This window comes from Sapajus apella, unplaced genomic scaffold (assembly GCF_009761245.1).
Source record: "Sapajus apella isolate SASKATOON/1434 unplaced genomic scaffold, GSC_monkey_1.0 scaffold32, whole genome shotgun sequence".
In the NCBI taxonomy this organism is placed as follows: Eukaryota; Metazoa; Chordata; class Mammalia; order Primates; family Cebidae; genus Sapajus; species Sapajus apella.
Window position 1 is genome coordinate 20,697,225 of NW_022436972.1, and position 21,140 is coordinate 20,718,364.

General features: G+C 36.9%; 1 protein-coding gene across 1 annotated transcript in view; it reads right to left on the bottom strand.

Moving 5' to 3' along the window:
* GTF2F2 (general transcription factor IIF subunit 2) overlaps window positions 1-21,140 on the bottom strand; it is a 153,588-nt gene that overhangs the window by 12,045 nt on the left and 120,403 nt on the right. Inside the window, exons 6-7 of the mRNA XM_032294733.1 lie at window positions 16,499-16,598; window positions 4,258-4,401 (exon numbers count right to left, since the gene is read on the bottom strand). Of these exons, the coding sequence (XP_032150624.1) occupies window positions 4,258-4,401; window positions 16,499-16,598 (244 nt within the window). The remainder of the gene's footprint in view (window positions 1-4,257; window positions 4,402-16,498; window positions 16,599-21,140) is intronic.

The window sequence follows — 21,140 nt, forward strand, 5'->3', positions numbered from 1 at the left end:
GAGATTGCACCACTGCACTCCAGCCTGGGTGACAGGCCAAGACTCTATCTCAAAAAATAAAAATAAAAATAAACTTCTCTGAATCCTGATCTGAAATTGGGTAGGCAGTGTGAGAGGAAATTAACAGGTTCAGTTATAATCAGGGCTAGTTTTCAGTGACACTTTTTAACAGAAGTGTGCTGTAGAGGAACACTGGTAAATGAATGTTGTTAGAGAACAGTGTTGAAGCTCAGAGCTGTATTGGCAGTTTGGTGTTTCAAAGGGATCAATTAGATGAAGTTTTTAATGGTTTGTATCTTCAAAGGAAATGCTGCATATATATGCTTCTATTTGACAGATACAACAAAATATGAAAAAAGCTAGACATAACTCATTCAAGGTTAAAAATCAAAGAGTACCAGGGAGAAATAATAGGCCTCTTATAATCTTCTATTTTCAGGTGGGAAAAAAATCCAAAAGTTAAACCATATAAAAATACCTGCTATGGTTTGTATATCTGTCCCTTCTAATACTCATGTGAAACTTAATTCCCAATGTGGCAGTAGTAAGAAGTGGGCCTTTGAGAGGTGACTGGGTCATGGGAGCTCTGCTCATTCATAGATTAATGGGTTATCATGGGAGTAGGATTGGTGGCTTTATAAAAGGAGGAAGAGGAAGAGAGACCTGAAATAGCATGCTCAGCCTCCTCACTATGTGATGTCCTAAGCTGCCTCAGGACTCTGCAGAGTCCCCACCAGAAAAGGCCTCTTACCAGATGTGGCCCTTTGACCTTGGACTTCTCAGACTCGAAAATTTTAAGAAACAAATTCTTTTGCTTTAAAAATTGGCGGCCGGGCGCGGTGGCTCACGCCTGTAATCCCAGCACTTTGGGAGGCCGAGGCGGGTGGATCACGAGGTCAAGAGATCGAGACCATCCTGGTCAACATGGTGAAACCCCGTCTCTACTAAAAATATAAAAAATTAGCTGGGCATGGTGGCGCGTGCCTGTAATCCCAGCTACTCAGGAGGCTGAGGCAGGAGAATTGCCTGAATCTAGGAGACGGAGGTTGCGGTGAGCCGAGATCGCGCCATTGCACTCCAGCCTGGGTAACAAGAGTGAAACTCTGTCTCAAAAAAAAAAAAAAAAAAAAAATTGCCTGGCTTCAGGTATTCTGTTATAAGCAACCAAAAACAGTCTAAGATGATACCTCTTTAAAAGGATACTAAATTCTGACTTTACACCAGTTACCAAAGCTTGGCCTCCTTGAAGAGTAACTTTCACTCTTTCTAGTTGCTTATGTAAGTCACATACTGGCGAACAAGAGAAAAAGACGGGCCCTAAGGACAGTTTCTCTAACCAATAATTTTGCTTGTAAAAAATAAAGATTTTGGCTGGGAATGGCAGCTTACACCTGTAATCCCAGCACTTTGGGAAGCTGAGGTGTGTGGATCACCTGAGGTCAGGAGTTTGAGACCAGCCTGGCCAACACGGTGAAACCTCGTCTCTACTAAAAATACAAAAATTAGCCAGGTGTGGTGGCAGACGCCTGTAATCCTAGCTACTCGGGAGGCTGAGGCAGGAGAATCAACTGAACCCCGGAGGAGGCTGCAGTGAGTGGAGACTATGCCATTGCACTCCAGCCTGGGTGACAAGAGCAAAACTCTGTCACCAAAAACAAAAACAAAACAAAACAAAACAAAACGAAAAACCATTATAAATTGAACATATATTAAGTATTACATATGTTATGTGAACTAAATATTAAATACATAAGTAATGTATTAAATGTACCTTGTCCAGGACTATTTGGCTAAATGGTAGAGCTGGTACTTGAACTGAAATCTCATACTCCAAATCCAGGGTTCTTTCTATTACACCAGGAGCCCCCTTTCCTGGATCATTGATCGTCATGCTAGAATCGATTCCTCAAGTCTCCTGGGTACTGATAACAATTAGTACAGATCCCCTCATGTCCTGGGACCCTTTTTAAGTGGGATAATTCCTACCTGGGGGAGAGCTAGGCTTTGGCAATTTTCTTTCTCAGTCAATGGACTTTCTCACTAGGTCAAATGGGAGAGGAAGGTGGAAAGGAGATGAAATAGGAGAGAGAATATCACAGATTTAGAGCTGAAAGGGATCATAGAGATAGTCTCGTCCAATTCCCTCAATTTGAGGAGCAGAACTGACCTCTCCAGATCCCACTGAGGTAGACAGCAGAACTAGAATCCATGCTGACCACTTCCTGCCCTCTCTTCTAGGTGGAGGTAACTCTACCTCTGGCCTACCCCCAGCCTGGTGAAGGCATTCCACACTTTCTTGTCACTGGCTCTTTGCCCCCACTCTCACTTATAAATGACATGAGAGGCCCACCAAAATCCATCTGAAGAAATATACCCTTGGAGATTGAGGATTTTCTTTTTTCAAATCAATTCATTAGGTATTTACTGAATTTTTTACCATGTTTTACACTATGGGGTATATGAATATTTAGAGATAGGAATAACATACAACTCTGCCTTCAAAAATCTTATGCTTATTGAGGCAATTTAGTCTCTAAATAATAAAACAATTATTAAAAAATAAGTTTCAAGATCAGTGGCTTCTATGAGAATCTGATACAAACTATGGATGTGTTCCCTAGAAAAACCATACATTTTCCCACATATTCAGGCAGTTAATGGATCCCCTAAAGCCCATCCACTGATTAGGAATTAAGACGCTCTGTTGTAAGAGATTCACTGAGTACTACCATATAAAAAATCTTAAGAACCAAAACCAAAAGACATACTAGTAATCTTTTTTCTTTGATGCAAAATGAATTAACCTTATATCCCATGTAAAGGCAAAGAAATTGTTTTCCCTAGTATCATCTGAATGTCCCCTACAAGTGATTATTTTCCATATTTAATTTTTTGTGTTTAATTCCATGAGACTCTCTTGTCTGTTTTCAGAGTTTCTGGAATGGTCTTTTCATACAGATATATTTATATATGTAAATACAAAGATAAATTTCATTAAAACCAGAAGAAACAAAGCTTAGCTAATGAAGTATTCTATTTCAAAAAAAATTTTTAATATAGCATAGAATGCTGTTTCTAAGGCTTTGATGCCAAAGGGAGTGAAGTCATGGGATGAATTGATAATACTGCACCATAAGCACTTTCTTATTATTAAAAAGAAATCTTTTGGAATTTAATTTCTTAACAGAAAGTGAAAGGTTGATGTATAATAGTAAAGAAATCTCTGCGGAAGGAACTGTATAATGAACACTAAATATTCATATATCATTTACTAAAGCTTTATATAAATAAAGAAATCAAGTCCTTTCACAAACAGGTTATTTGGTTATGTTAAAATGTTTTTAAAAATTGGTTATTTTGTTACATATTCTGAATCAAATAAACGGAGCAGCAAGAATCAACATATTATTGAGTATACTGGCAGAGTGAACAAAATCGTAAAGAAAATGAGATAAAAGGGTTACCATTCAATTTTCTTAAAACTATAATTAAACACTCTGATACTTTGGTGACATTTAGTGAAAAACGCTAAATGGAAAACAATGTGACTCAAAGACTAGAGAAAGAATTTGGACTTCTTGTTACCATCATTTTAAATGGATTAACACAAATCACTAGTGAATGCACAAAGGCCTAGAGCAGAGATAAAAATGACTATAAAACAAAGATAAATTTTCTAAAATACCAATTTGTTAAATTTGTCCTTAAAAAATGGGGACTAGGACAACCTAATCACAATCCCTGCAAGCATAATTTGAAAGGGCAGTTCAGCTCAAGTTTAAAAGGACCTAGGTAGATTCTAATTAAAAAAAAAAAATCCACAGATAACAATCCACAAGACAGGGATAAACCCCCCCACAATGACAAAACAGTATAATTCTTTAAAGGATGTGATTCTTCCATAAGGCAGGTTTTCCAAAAAAAAGGGAAGGAGTTAAGCTCTTTCAGAGGAAGACAGGGAAACAAAATAAAGGCCAGAAATGGTATCAACAGATTTCAGGCTTAATGTCAAGAATAAATATAAATAAGGATAATTTCTTTTCTTCATAAAGAATTGTTGATATTAAATGTACTGAAATCTAAAATTACAAAGCTGATGTTACCAAAAAATGACTGCATCAAGACATCTTTTCTGTGTTGTCTAAATTTGTCATTAGCACAGATAAATGTGAACTAACTCATGTATGACACACTTTCAGTAATGACATGTTCATGAAGGGGGGCATATTCAAAGGATCAGTATGAATATATACATACCACGGGTTGTTTTGTGATGTCCACCAAGTCCTTAAGATTATAGTACTGGTGTTTCTCAAAGGCTGAAAACAGCATGTCTAAAACATGTTGTTTATCAGCTCGAGCTCGCTTTCCGTCTTCTTTCTTTTTCCTTTCATACTCAATCTATATGCAAAGAGGAAAAGAAATAAAAAGCATCAATTCAACATGTCCACTCCGAAACACAGGCATTCTCTCTCTCTTTTCTTTTTTTTGGAGATAGAGTTTTGCTTTTGTCGCCCAGGATGGAGTGCAGTGGGATGGTCTCACTCCAACCTCCACCTCCTGAGTTCAAGCGATTCTCCTGCCTCAGCCACCCAAGTAGCTGGGATTACAGGCACGCGCCACTACGTATGGCTGATTTTTTCTATTTTTAGTACAGACAGGGTTTTGCCACGTTGGCCAGGCTGGCCTGGAGCTCTTTCCCTCAGGCGATCCACCTGCCTCAGCCTCCCAAAGTGTTGAGATAAGAGGCATGAGCCACTGCACCTACCTAGGCATTCTCTTTTGAGTCATCCAAAAACAGCCAGATTTTGTTTCGAGGCAGCAGGCCTCTGAAGAGTAGTTCAGAACCTGGGACCTGTTGCTCCCAGGGCTCCCCATATCTTTAAGGCTCTAAGTGAGTAATAATTCTAGTCACTTTCATTATTCCCTAAAGCTTTATGTAATGTGTCCATTTCTCCCCATAAAGGCCTTTTGCCAAAATTATATCCATTCAGTGTGGTTAACTGGTTAGCTTGTGTTGATCAAAAACTCTAACTTGCAGTTCTTTTGTTTTTGATTAACATTAAAACAGTTTATCTAACAGATACAGTTTGGTAGGTAAAATCTTTCAAACATGGGGTTCTTGGAGGCAGGCAGATCATAGAACAGGTTCTTTATGGAGTGAAAAAAGTTTGGGAAGCATTGGTAAAAAGGAAAGGACAGGGACCTTTTCTCATCCTGACCCTGTGCAACCTCCTTGAACCTGTTTCTTTTCCTATAAAATGAAGTTAGTTTAACAAGACAAAGGGGAAATACATACTTATCATTCAGACACAAGCAAACAATTTTTCTGAAATTCCCATTTAAAACTTCATGTGACCTCTAAATTCACCTATATAATACATCTTTATTTTTAACATGGAAATAAAAAACACAGAATATCTCCTGTTCAAATAAAAACGACACTTTAGGACCATGTGTGATGTTTACATGTTTATCCTGGAGTTTTGTGTATCTCCATGCATGCCAGCTTAAAAAGCAGTGGCACTAAGACTGCAGAAGTTCCCTCCTACTGCTACCATGCTTGGACTGTTCATTTGTAAAACATCACCCTTTTTACTGAAAATACGCAAGTTCTGTTCAATAACTTAGTTAACTGAGACAGATGTTTATTTGTTTTTAGGAACACTTCACTTGTATAAACCATTTGAAACTTGTTGGAGGATCCAACCTGGTGAAGAAAGCATCAGTAGGCTCGATGGAAACTGTCAGCTGGAATAATTACAATCTGGGGACTAGCTTCAAAAACCGTGAAATACATTTCAAAATTTACAAACTAATAATAACAAAATTTACAAACTAAATTATTGCATAAATTTCAGCTTCAGGTAGTTAGGCTTACTCTATTTCAACAATAAACATTTGTTGTAAAAGGATAAAATTTAGTTTCTATTGATTTATTGACATTAAAACGAAAAATATACCTTAGACTGTCAAATTAGTGGCAAAAGGTAACTCTGACAACCCTGAGAATCTACTTTTCAGTTAAATAATGTTAGGAGTGAGACAAAGGGAAAGGACTCAATCATCTTCATTTTTTGATATGTACAACCTGGTAGTAAAACTCAAACTCCATTGATTTCTTAGTAAGTATGACTATATGCTAGGCGTTGCGCTAAGATATGGGGAGAGTAAAGACAGCCTTCTCTTTAAAAGTTATCCCCTTCTTATGGCTTTAAATGGATTAAAACTATTAGAGAGGGCCTTGAGCATTTTAAATGCAGTAATAGACAAAGAGCTACCTAGGACAAGATCATGATGCCAAAAAATGCAAATTAATGACATAGACTGTATTGGGGAACACTGAAATCCAGGCAGTCTCAAGATTTTATGGGTGAAAAGGGCAAGAAAGAGAATAACTATGGGCAGCTACAAAAGATTCTGAGAAGGGCAGAGTGACTACAAGAGCTAGAAGCAAGACTGGAGAGGGGAGAGACCAGAGAACCTATGACCAAGGAGTTTTTTCAATATAAGGAAGATGGAAAAATAGACCAAAAAAATGCACTTAAGGACAAAGGCAGAAGTGTAAAGCCTACCCCAATTCAACAAGGAAGCAAGCTATAGAGACAACGAAGAAAAAAGAGATGAAGCTGGACACAGTGGCTCACGCCTGTAATTCCAGCACTTTGGGAGGCCGAGGGGTGCAGATCGCTAGGTCAGGAGATCGAGACCATGCTGGCCAACCTGGTGAAATCCTGTCTCTACCAAAAATACAAAAATTGGCTGGGCATGGTGGTACGTGCCTGTAATCCCAGCTACTCAGGAGGCTGAGGCAGGAGAATCACTTGAACCTGAGAGTCAGAGGTTGCAGTGAGCCGAGATCGTGCCACTGCATTCCAGCCTAGTGACAGAGTTAGACTCCGTTTCAAAAAAAAAAAAAAAAAAAAAAAAGCAAGAAAAAATATAGACCTGGAGATAGGAATATTATAATCATTGACTCTGGTCAAGTGTGGGATAAAAGAAACTTAACTTGAGGTCTAGAAAATAGAAGAAAATAGAATCTAAGGAGAGGTAGAGAAAGCCATTTCTTTCCCACTGGTTTGAGTGGGATAAACGATTTCATTTACAGCCAAAGGCTATCATTCTTCAAAAATGACTATGTCAAAGACGTGAGTACCTAGCAAAAGCCACTGCTATGCTTGTGTACTTTCCATATGAAGCCATAGCTGCATAATACTCTGTCTGGCCTCCTTTTCCAGCTTTAATTTACACTGAAAGAAGACAGAAAAAGTTAAATTCAGGAAATAGCAAAGAAAAGTGATGGTATATTCAGTTTCTACCTTCAGTAGGCTCTTTCTTGTGTAAAATGATTGGAGAAGCTAGCAAGTTTAACAGGAAAACTCTTTTCAAATAAGTCTACTGGTAAAGCAAGCTGTCCTTCTCTATAGGGGGCACACATTCTAGTTGGCTGTGGAGAGAAAAATTTTTAAGTGTTTTTATCAAGTTGTCACCACCCCAGAGCCATGTGTCAGATGCAAGAGGACCTGAATCAAAGGTAAAAATTAAGAATAAATTGGAAAAGAACTTTAAAATCAATACTACGGATAAGAGTAAGGGTCAGATTAAGTTGTAATTAGTAACGTTAATGGGTAGTAAGAAAATTACAAAATTCTACTATGGTCATGCCACTGCACTCCAGCCTAGGCGACAGAGTGAGATTCTGTCTGTAAAAAAATAAATAAATAACAAAATAAAGATTAGGCAAGGCAGGGTGACTCACACATGTAATCCCAGCACTTTGAGAGGCTGGGGTGGCTGGATCACTTGAGCTCAGGAGTTCAAGACCAGCCTGGGCAACATGGCAAAACCCAGTCTCTACAACAAATACCAAAATTAGCCGGGCATGGTAGCACTCACCTGTAGTCCCAGCCCTTGGGAGGCTGAGGTGGGATGACTGCTTGAGCCCAGGTGGCAGGGGCTGCAGTGAATTCAGAATGCACCAGTGTACTCCAGCCTGGGCAACTGAGTGAGAACCCATCTCAAAAATAAAATAAAGATTTAACTAATGCTGTACTAAAAAATATTATTGTTCTATTTTAATTAGTTAACCAATTAATTTTGGTTAATAATTAACCAAATCCTGGGACCCTAAGCCATCATCTAGTTGCAGACATTAAAGCTTCAGAAGAAAAATCTATCATATACAATTACACAAATTCTTCTTCTTCTTCTTTTTTTTTTTTTGAGACAGGGTCTCTCATAGGCTGGAGTGCAGTGGCGCAATCTCATCTCATTGCAGCCTCTGCCTCCCACGTTCAAGCAATTCTCAGCCTCCTGAATAGTTGAGATTACAGGCGTGTGCAAGCACACCTGGCTAATTTTTGTATTTTTAGTAGTGAGAGGGTTTTACCATGTTGGTCAAACTGGTCTCGAACCCCTGACCTCAGGTGATCCACCTACCTCAGTCTCCCAAAGTGCTAAGACTACAGGCGTGAGCCACTGCGCCCAGCCTATTCTTGACTCAAATTCAACCAAATGTTGAAAATCCTTTGTGGATGTGGTATACAGATGTTCAATTGTCATTACTGAAACCATAATCACTGACTAAAATTATAAATGCCACCCACTACCAATTAAAATGTATAATACATCTATAAATTTCTAGATTGTTGTTTGCAGAAATACTTTGTTTTATCAAGGCAGTCTTTGTAAAGGCTTTTAACTTTGGAAGTGAGCATGACAGCTCTGAATATCATGGTTTTGCATGTTAAATTCTTATGAAAGCTTACTCCCCCTACCCTCAACTAATGCTTCTATTTCTGCCTAGTGTGTCATTATCTCTTGGGAGGAAATTAATTCTTTAGAATAGGTCAGTCCTTTATGTGCAAATTCAAATAGACAAAGCATGTAGTATACTTATACTGCATATTATAACAGGCAAATATTACTGAAAAGCCCTCATGATATAGTCCTACAAACATCCTTTTTATTTAGTAAAATTCAAATTTATGTATGTAACTTTAAAAGATCAATCACTCAAACCCCAAATCTTATTTCTGCAGACTAACACAGTCAGCTGCCACATTGAAGGACATAGAGCATATATGCATAAAAATGATTTCCTTTCTAGTTTCTGGGGATTTTTCTCAACAATCAGTTTACTAGGTAAGCTTTTCTTTTTTCTCTCCTACCCATCTGAGCATAGTCTGGCCAAGAGCTTTTACCAGAAATAATAATAAAGAAAAAAGATAATGTTTTTTTCAAACTGCAGAGCAGAAATTCTAACAAAGATAAGAAAATATTAATTCTTTTTAAAAGTTCTAGGTTTAGTAGAAAGAGATTTCCTCCCAAGTACCATTATTGAACACGCACCCCCAACAAGAGATGGCAGAACTATAAAAAGTTACCACCTCTTTGGATCAGTGGCTGCATTCTAGAATTACTCGAGAAGTTTAAAAACTTAAGAGGGCTGGCATCCCCATTAGATTAATCAAATCAATTTCTGAGGGTATTTTTCTTTTCTTTTCTTTTTTGAGACAGTTTTGATCTTGTTGCCTAGGCTAGAGTGCAGAGGCACGATTTCAGCTCACTGCAACCTCTGCCTCTCAGGATCAAGCAATTGTCCTGCCTCAGCCTCCCAAGTAGCTGGGATTACAGGCATGTGCTACCACATGCAGCTAATTTTTTATTTTTAGTAGAGATGGGTTTCACCATGTTGGTCAGACTGGTCTTGAACTTCTGACCTTAGGTGATCCACCTGTCTTGGCCTCCCAAAGTGCTGGGATTATAGGCATGAGCCACCACACCCAGCCAATTTTTCTTTTCGAAAAACTTCCCAGGTGATTCTAGTATATAGCAACATTGAAAACAAATGTCTGGACAACAGAGGATATTGAGTTCTCACAAGAAGAAAAGGAATTTCTTATGAGAAAGGTTATAAGAGACCATGGAATACATAAAAGAATACTATGAAATTTACATAGGCTAGATAATGATGTTCACAAAGACAACCAGAACACACATACAGAAGCACCCTTACTTGGATTCAAAGCTGAAGGGAGTTGGAAAGAACCTTACACATCAGCTGACTCTATACTTTGATTATACACCTCCATAAGCAAAAACTTTAAAGCATAAACTATGCATGTATCTCTTTATAAACTGGACAAATGTATTACTGTATTTATGTATAGATACTATAAGCATATACAAAGTAAAAAATTTCAGAGGGATGAAATAAAATACATGATTTTAAGAGTAAGTTTTAATTTGTCAAAACTACAAAATGCCTTTTTGTTTTGCTCTCAAAATATAGTGATTTGTCTTCATGTTATGCATGCTTAGTTTTTAAATTATTGCACGCCATGACAGCTTTGTATCAGCAATACCTAATATAACAAGGTACAATACTCACAAAGGTCAAGGGTCACTTGACTTTGCCAGTTATTTTGCCACAAGCCTTCAGCTCTAGTCTTGGTGGCAGGGGTGGCAAGAGGTCTGCGGGCTACATTTCCAAGATTCCCTTGCTAGCTGGTTTCCAGCTGGGGTTCTGCCAATAGGAGAATGAAAGTGGGAGGGAGATTTTTCTTCTTTTTTTTGTATTGCAAGAGCACCTCTGCGGCAGCTTCCTGATCTCTTCTCCCTTTGTAACTCCAGCTCATCCATTTGGTATTCATAATCATTTGTAACCAACTCCCTACATTATATTCTTTTCTGCTTGGAATATCTACAGTTGTTTTTGATTCCACCGTAGACACTAACTGAGTCATCATTAAAGACAGGGCATGACAAGCCATATTTAAAAATGATGCCAATAATTTCCTTTTTGAAAGGTAATTTGAAAGGGCCAAGTTCTCTTCAGACCTGATTACGTCATCACTGTTTGTCACCTTGAAGATTGACTGATAGACCATTTTTAGAAGCAAGAGAAGTTCAGTTTTTTCACTTTCTTGTTCACATGTTTGCTTTATTAGTATTATCTTTAATTGACAGTTTCTGTGCAGAAATCTTTTAAAGCCATTTGTTCATTTGTTGCGATTGAGTTTGGCTAATAATAGATACTATAATCAGTAAATCTCTGAATTGAGCACCAATGCTAAAAAGCTGAAAGCAAATGACACATAAGGGCACAATGCTCAACCCCTCTGTCCTGTACCATTTCTACTCTTGTGCTGAAAAATGACTGACTAGCAGAGGGGCTGCAAAAAGTTGCCAGGGTCAATCTACATAGTATCTGTAAAGCTCAGTTCCTTTCCTTTATTAGGTGCAAAACAAGATAAATATAAGTTATAATAATTTTCCCCCTCACCCAGTGGGCCCTTTTGTAAACCATACTTTGACATCTCCATTATTTCCCCAATGTCTGTTTTCACTACTTCAAAGGATAGGAGAAATTTGATGTTCAAATGTTTGTAAATGTAGGATTAAACAAACTTCTTAAGCTTCCCAGTCTTGAGTAAATTAAAGTGAAGTATCAATTTAAGAGGGGGATATACTCAGATCTACAAGTTCTTTAAACACAGAATCCTTTTTACATGACCTTCCCCTGACAGGGAGACTCTGTCTCACCAAGTTAATGTTACAAAAAATTTACTGTGGAAAATACTGACTTACATGAACTGATTCAAGTTCAGACACTTAATGAAGATTTTAAGGCACAGGAAATGCCACTTAGGGAAAAAAACTGTCATGTCATACCCTAGCAAGAGGATGGTTTCGAGGGGTGTGATTTCAATGAAGGAGCATTTTAAGATATAATAATAATCATGTAATTCCTTTTGGCCCAGTAAATGGTTTCTCAATGACAAATATGACAGACATTATACCCAGATAGTTTGTGAATTAAAAAGATAAATCTGAATTTAATTTTTAGAATATCTCCAAGAACAAAACTGGGTGTCTTCTCTACATATATACAGGTAAATTCATCTAGGTGACATAGGTGGGTGAAAAAGCTGCTGGTGAATCCAAGGTAGTTTCTTTCTGACCAAATGTAGGAATATCGTTTTGCATATACATATGTAATTTCCCAGTCCCTCTTTCACTTTTTTTGTACAAAACATTTTTTATAGTTTTATTCTGAAAATTGCATTCAAAGAAGCTCAACTGTTAAAATGAAACACTGAACTCCATGTTTATATAGCTTCATCTGGCAAGACTTGGAAAACATTTTAACATTATATTGAGTTAAATTTTTTTTAATTAAAAGTCTTTGTTTCCTCTAAATCATTCTTGCTGACCTGTGTTCATTTATGTTTCTCAATCTTTCAAAAATCAATGTCCTCTTCTAACAAATAACAAAAATGTTACACTCTTTCTATAGTTGGTATTACACTACAATACTGAATATGCCTTTTAAAGCTATGCAGGTGCCCACCCTGATTTACTCCCAAAAGAAATAATAATTAAACATTCAAATACAGTGTGGTAGATTATAGTCAATCTTTGTATGTAGACAAAATCTTAATCAAAGACTCATTACTATAATGACTCATTTTCACTATGGCAACCTTAACAAAGGTTGATATCTTGAACTAAAATGTCACTTACTATTAATTATCTTTATAGAGAATGCTATAGCTTTATATACTAAGGAGTTCAGAATATAATGTGTTTGCATTTATTCACCAGGGGTATGTATCTCAGGTAAAAAGTACTTGTTGTTTAAAGAACATAAGTCTTAGACAATCGTGGTGGGGTACTACCATGGCTAGCTATTCTTCCCCTTCCAATCTTCCCCTTCCCAAAATAACTTTATTGCTTACTGCAGTAAGTTCAGACAATATGTGCTCACTGTGACAATTCCAACAATTGGAAAATATTTTATAAAAAAGAAAATTAGGATAAAATCACTCTAGATCCTACCATTTGAATATAATGACTTAAAATAGTAATCAATCCCCAATTTGGGACATTTGTTTCCAATCTTTTCCTATCTTAAACAATAGAAAGAAACATTATTGTATATATATCATTGGGCACTGGTCTCACTATAATAAATTCCTAGACACAAAACTGCTAGGTCAAAGGATATATCCTTTTATAGTACATTTGACATAAATTACCAAACTTCCCTCTAGAAAGGTAGTAACTCTTTACAGCCTATGAAAGTGTGGTCTTTCTTGTACTCACTGTAATAAAAACACACATGAGGGTAGAAACCACATAGAAGTGTGGCCCATAAAAGGAGAAAAAAGCTCAGTCAGGAGTTACAGAAAGCTGCACACTGATGAGGAAGAAAGGCAAAACCAACTAAGATCTATACTGTTTTGCAAAATAGAATAGAATCTCTATTTACATGTAGCTCCAGAAAGCTGTATGTATTCCCATCCAAGAGCAGAAAAGACTAGAATGGAAGAGGACAAAGACATGGACTTTTATCTATCTGTCTAAGTCAGAAACAACAGAAAAATACCTCTTTTGGATCACGTGACCCCTTACCTGTCCTTTTCTTTAGTTTATTTCCCCCCTAAAGCATAACCAGAGGCTGTAAAATGGAAGTCTGGCTGGATGCAGTCGAACTTTCACGTGGTTTGTTGAACCCACATAGTGTAATAATTTCAAAATGTGACTGTATTTATAAGGGCCACGTGCACTCCAGTTCACATAGTCCCTAACATTTACTTTCTTACATTTCATTGTCCCACTAATTTAAGATGTCTGCCTAGCCAGCATTTGCATTTGCTACCTTTCATATAAAATAACCATTCAAATATCATAAAGTACTAGTTTGGTAGATCCTATCCTGTGTCACTTAATAAATGTTGATACTTAAGGCTAGTCTAGTCTTAAAGAGAGTATTCTTCCTAAACTCAGTATCAAAGGTAATCTTAAACAGCAAAGTGGGATGTAAAATTCCAACTGTTAATTGCTATCTGACTTAACTTAGGTATTTTATTTTCAGGAAACCATCACATTTATTACATTACAGGTATTTCTTTTTTTTTTTTTTTTCCACATCTGCAACATTTATTTTTTAAAAGAATGGATTTTGAGAGAAAACAATGTGGCACAGAAATATGGAATAGAAAATAAATACAAATGTAGGCTATTTCGCTAATTGTTTTATAACCACAACAAACTGGTACAGAGAATGCTCTGTACAAAACACAAAGGTTCAAACATCAAGGTGTTCCCTTAGCAAGGCTGAAAACTTCAGTCTCTGGTATTTGGAATTTAGGCTACAGTCCTTGTTTATGGATGGTTGACTGGGTGTGTGGCACAACAGTCCACCCTTTTTTTTTTTTTTAAATGAGATGGAGTCTTACTCTGTTGCCCAGGCTGGAGTACAATGGCCTGATCTCAGCTCACTGCAACCTCCACCTCTCAGGTTCAAGTGATTCTCCTGGCTCAGCCTCCCGAGGGGATTACAGGTGTGCACCACCACGCTCGGCTAGTTTTTGTATTTTTAGCAGAGATGGGGTTTCACCATGTTGGTGAGGCTGGTCTTGAACTCCTGACCTCAGGTGATCTGCCTGCCTCGGCCTCCCAAAGTGCTGGGATTACAGGCGTGAGCCACCATGCCCGGACTTTCTTTTCTTTTTCTTTTTTTTTTAAAGATGGAGTCTCACTCTGTCAGCAAGGCTGGAGTACAGTGGCTCAATCTCGGCTCACTGCAACCTCTGCTGCCCTGGTTCAAGTGATTCTCCTGCCTTAGCCTCCTGAGTAGCTGGGCTTACAGGCTTCTGCCACCATGCTTGGCTAATTTTTTTTTTTTTTTTTTTTTTTATTTTTAGTAGAGATAGGGTTTCACCATCTTGGCCAGGCTGGTCTTGAGCTCCTGACCTCATGATTCACCTGCCTCGGCCTCCCAAAGTGTTGAGATTACAGGCATGAGCCACTGCACCCAGCCTACATTACAGATATTTGAATACCCAAAATCCTTAGCCCTTTTAGCAACTGTTAATGTCCAGCAGCAACATACACAGTGGTTAACAGTATGGCTCCTAAGTTAGACTGCTGAGTTCAACACCTGGACTGATCAATTACTTGATGCGCCACCTCAGGTAAGCTCATCTCTCTGCCTCAGTTACCTCAACTATTGTAGTTTCTTCACAGGGTTGGTATGAAGATTAAATGTCATTACTTATGAAGCACTCAGACCAATACCTGGCACAAGGTATATATAATATGTATTCAATAAATGTGTATATTGTATAATACATATAGTATACAGAAGATGCACAACAATAAAAAAAGTCTTAAAATATAATACACAATATTTTCCCCTTATTGGCAGGAGATATGTTGCAAGACACCTCCCTGCCCTACTTGGTGCCTGAAATTGTGGATAGTACCAAACTCTATATATTATGGTTTTTAACATACATACATACCTATGATAAAGTTTAACTTATAAATTAGGCACAGTAAGAGATTAACAACAAGAACCCATAATAAATAGAATAACCATAACAATATACTGTAATAACAATCTGTGAATGTGGTCTCTCTCTCTCTCTCTCTTTCTTTCAAAATAGAAATGTGGTGTCTTTCTCTTTCTAGGCCATGCCTGGCCTAGAAAAATTTTTTAAAATAGTAAAATTACTATTTATTTGGTACATTGTAATTTAAAACATTAGCAACATTGAGAATTGAAGTGTTTTGTTTCTTTGTAAAAACTTATCAAGGGTAGCCAGGTGTGGTGGCTCACCCCTGTAATCCCAGCACTTTGGGAGGCTGAGGCAGGTGGATCACCTGAAGTCAGGAGTTGGAGACCAGTCTGGTCAACATGGTGAAACCTCGTCTCTGCTAAAAACACAAAAAAATTAGCCAGGTGTGGTGGCAAGCACCTATAATTCTAGCTTACTCAAGAGGATGAGGCAGGAGAATTGCTTGAAACCAGGGGGTGGAGGTTACAGTGAGCCAAGATCATGCCACTGCACTCCAGCTTGGGTGACAGAGTGAAACTCTGTCTCAGAAAAAAACAAAACAAAACAAAAAACAAATTTTATCAATGTTAGTTTGAACAGTGGTTGCCTCCTTTTTGCCATTATATAACTTGGAATGCAGATTAAAATCTTTTGTATACTTTTAGCAAATTGTCGTATTCCTTACTAAGTTCAGATCAGGTACTGTAATTCAAGCTCCTGATGGCAAGGTGCATAATCACTTAGTTTCTTTGAAAACCTAAGACTCCGTCAGCTGTGGTGCCTTGCGCCTATAATCCCAGCACTTTGGGAGGCCGAGGCAGGCAAATCACAAGGTTAGGAGTTTGAGACCAGCCTAGCCAATATGGTGAAACCCTGTCTCTACTAAAAATACAAAAATTAGCCAGATGTGGTGGCGGGTGCCTGTTGTCCCAGCTACTTGAGAGGCTGAGACAGGAGAATCGCTTGAACCTGGGAGGCGGAAGTTGCAGTGAGCTGAGATTGCACCACTGTACTCCAGCCTAGGTGACAGAGTGACGCTCCATTTCAAAAAACAAAAACAAAACAAAACCCAAAAGAAAACCTAAGACTCCATGATACAGAAAAGAATAAAAATATAAAAGAATGAAAAGAGACAGCAGAAGACTTACATTGTATTGATGATTAGCAACAGGTTTGTAATTAGTTGTTACAACTTTGTCAAGTTGTTGTGATAGCCTCACAGGTTTGGAAGACTCTTCTATTTGCAATCTGAAAAAAATATAACACATTATTAACACTCTTGTTCAGCAGGGTGAAATATGAAGAGTTATTATTTCTGTAATTCCTTTTACTCAATGACAACTAATATATAAAAAGGTAACCTCAGAGGATATGCTAACCTTAATACTTTGAAAATGCACTGAATATATGACTATAATGCAGAAAATACACAAGCTAAATATACAAACTAACTCATTATAATGCCACCATGTACTTTTCATCACCTTATTGTATAAGCAATTCTTAACCACTAAAACCAAGAAACTAATCAGCCTTGAATTTCTGGGGGGAAAAAATCTCCATGTAAAAATAAATCACCTTAAATTACACGGTCTAAAATCAATCAAGTTATTAATTCAAAATGTCTACTCAGCTGATAAAAGATAAAGGTAAATAAAAAGAGACTATATCAATACTCAAGGTCTAGTGCTAGCAGCTAGTTTACTGGACAACATAGAGAACATAACCTCTACTGGCTAGGACTGCTCCAGAAAAACTACTGCAGGACACCATCTAAATTGATCCTGTCTCTATAAAAAAACTAAGAAAAAAAATTAACCAGTAGTTCTAGCTACACAGGAGGTGGCAGGATCACTTGAGCTTGGGAGGTTGAGGTCACAATGAGCTTTAATTATGCCACTGTACTCCAGCCTGGGCAACAGAGTGAGACCATGCCTCAGAAAATAAAATATAACTCAAAATACTGCTTTTGGAAATATATGCCACCATGTATAGTATATTATAAAACATAATAGTTGACCAGTACATGTATATTTAAGTAGCAATCTTAGGATATTTTATATTAAGTATAGCATGACTCATAACCATTTACTTATTTAAAAAATTAATTCATTTGATATATTAGCACAGTAAATTAAAAAACTATTTTAAGGAAGAAAAAGTACAGCTTTCTAAGGCAACTATTTTTAATGATGCAAAAGTTATCACTGTACCTTTTAGCCTCATCAGCAAGATATAAAAATATAAGAATGCAATATATTTAAGAAAATCGCCTCACATATGTAGCTAAATTACAATTGAAAAGTATAAAACATAAGCATAACTGGACAAAAGCTTATGTTTATTATTTATAGATCCTCATTGAGAAACTACTCAAGAATTTATTTCAGTGAGAAGTAAAATGAATCCAATAGGAACCAGTGAGATGCAATGGTTACAGCAAATAAACTGAAAACCATGTTAGAAAATTGCTTTTAATAAAAACAAAAAGAAGGCAGTTTTTTTTTTTTAAATGGTGAAACTAACATGAAAGATGGGAAGGAAGAGATCAGAACTGATGCATTTTAAGTTTGTTTTCAATGTTCTGCAATAACCATTTATTACTTTTATAACCAGAAGAAGTACACATTCTTAAAAAGAGAAGAAATACTATAATTTCTTGGAGGGTTCACTTGAAAACCACAAAAATGCTGGCTATTTAAAAATAATACGAGTTTAACATTACGTATTATTGTATTTGCATGAGGCTTTAACTTCTTTGGTCCAATAAAATAGAAACTAAAAATAATTTCCATTTTAAATTTCTTCAAAAGCAGAATTAAGTATAAAAGGTGTTTGTTTTTATAACATTCTTATTATTTAATTCCTTGGATGAAGATAATTCTCTTTTTACTTCTGCTTATTTTTAGGTATATAGCATCAAATTACTGAGAAGATTTAAGAAATTGCCTTTTCAATTTGAAATCTAAAAATACCATAGGCTGTGTTTTTACCATGATCCCAAAATTCAGTATACTCATTTCTGTATGGAAATGTAAATATTTAAATTATTCCAGTTATTTATAAATCCAAAGTTATCCTTTAAATACGTAAGATTATTTACTTTATAAAGTACAAAACGTTCTCTGGAAGTGTCCAGAAATTTACTGAATATGTAACCATAAATAATACTTACAATTATACTTCTTTTTTTATGTGCCACATAAGAGTTTCTATGAACATGGATTAAAATTTTCTTACTAAGACTGAGAAATCACTAGCTAGAGTCTAGAAGGGAGATGTCCAATGCAAGGATGGATTTAGATTTACGACTCTTCAATGGCCTCTTACTATTCTTGGGGTGCAGCACAAGTTCCTTCATATGACTTTAAGCCTCTTTGGGATCTAGTCCCTGCATAGCTCTCCAGGGACTAGAGGAGGCTGTGTCTCCTCTTTTAATGATGCAAAAGTTATCACTGTACCTTTTAGCCTCATCAGCAAGATATAAAAATATAAGAATGTAGTATATTTAAGAAAATCACCTCACATATGTAGCTGAATTACAATTGAAAAGTGTAAAACATAAGCATAACTGGACAAAAGCTTATGTTTATTATTTATAGATCCTCATTGAGAAACTACTCAAGAATTTATTTCAGTGAGAAGTAAAATGAATCCAATAGGAACCAGTGAGGTTCTCCAGCCTCTTAGAGGCTGGAGACACAGCATTAAAGAACTGCTCTACTGGAAGACAAGCATTTAATACTATAATTAACTGCAGTACTGAAGATGAACAAGGGTGATGGAGGGATGGTAGGACAACTGCCTGCATACTGGTAAGATTAATCCCAAGGTGTGCATTCTGAAGGTAAGCTGGAGCAGAACTGCTCATGCTTGTAAGAGATAACGCGGGCTGGGCATGGTGGCTCACATCTGTAATCCCAGCACTTTGGGAGGTGGAGGCAGGCAGACTACTTGAGGTCAGAAGTCCAAGACCAGCTTGGGCAACATAGTGAAACCCTGTCTCTATTAACAAAAAAAATTAGCTGGGCATGGTGGTGCATGCCTGTAATCCCAGATACCTGGGAGGATGAGGCAAGAGAATCATTTGAACCCAAAGGTTTGAGGTTGCAGTGAACCAAGATCATGCCACTGCACTCTAGCCTGGGCAACAGAGCGAGACCCTGTGTATAAAGTAAAAAGTTCCTCTTCAAAGTTTCACTTCTTGTTAAGGAATAATAACAATAAATGTTAGAAATAATAGTTTGCTTTAAAGACTAACTAGATTCTTCAAAGACTTCTTGCTTTTTGCTAATAACTCTTTGTTAAGTCCTATCCTATGTAGTAGCTGTTAGACATGTTCACAGGCACAGTACATTCTATGTCCTTGTACTTTAACCAAGATATTTGTTCAGGACATGCTCACAGGCATGTCACGGCTCGCAGCCTATGCCTCTTCCTTATTTGGACTTCCTCATTTCCTTTGTTCTCCATTGCCTTTACCTATTTAGAAAAGTTTTAAGTTGTTGGCCAATCAGTTTTAGTTTAGATTGTGAGGTCTGGCTCTAATCAACAGAGATCAGACACAGCAGTAAGAACCCAATGTGTAAGGAATAAATATGCCTACCTTTTCTTTGTTCATTGTACTCTCATGGCAAGATGGCTAACATGAGCACCCACCCTTTCTGCAGAAAATAAAATGGCCTTGCTGAGAAAACTTTTTGTCTGAACGCTAACTTTTTCTTGCGGTACCTGGGAATATGCATTCTAACACTGTTTAAGAAAACAAAAAAGAGAGAGTTAAGGCACAAAGATTAGGTGGAAATGATTCCTCCAAGGAAAGCTGTGTCAAAGCTACTAAGAGATAAACCTTTAGAGAGAGAAAAATGATTGAAGACAGATATAAGAATGTTTACAAAGTGTCACGAGAGATAAATATGTTAACGTGGTTGGGGTTGGGGACTGGGTGGGAAACACAACTAAGTGTCAGGCTGTTTCTGAACACAGCTGTGTCCTAATCTTAGCCCCATCCTCCTCTAATGCAATCAGCTCTCAGGGGTTTGGCCTCTCTAAATGGTAATCTGTTATGTTGCCACTAAATCACATTCCCAGTTTCAGTCATCTCCACAATTTGATCTTATGAGACATTCAAGGAAGGAGGCATGGACTAGCTCCTTCCTTCTGTATTAAATGATTGTTCCCATTACTTCATAATTTGAAAATTCCTCAGGGTTTCGTTTGTTTAGTGAAGTGCTTCTTTATAAATGGAAGCTTATTCTTGTCACACTCTTACACCTGAATTTATTAGTAGCCACTACATCCTGACTGAGGTTCATGTAGCATACTTTCCTTTCCATTTTAATTCAACAATTCTAAAAGCCAATTTCATCACTCATACAGTGTCATGTTGTTTTTATCCTCAAAGCATTTAACCTTTTACATAAAGTAAAACACTGACTTAAAAAAAAAGAATTTAAAAAATGTAACTGTTCCATTACGCATTTAAAAGGCAACCACAAGTGTTTTAATTAAAAGAGGACATCTTATGATTCAAAACTAAAAAGGTTAAAGTATAAACTGAAAATATAGCCATTTTTAAAGAACTAAATCTTAAAGTACTGTAACCCACTTTGAGTCGTTTAAAATAATTTAGCAAGGTTCTTCACTTAACACTAAATAATTCACTTAACATTATCTCATGAAGCGTCAAGAACAATTTGCAACTCTATTTCATCACTGAACAATGTACTAAATTAAATATTACTGACCTTGACATGCTTTCAAAGTCAAGGTAAGGTTTATCTAGGTTTG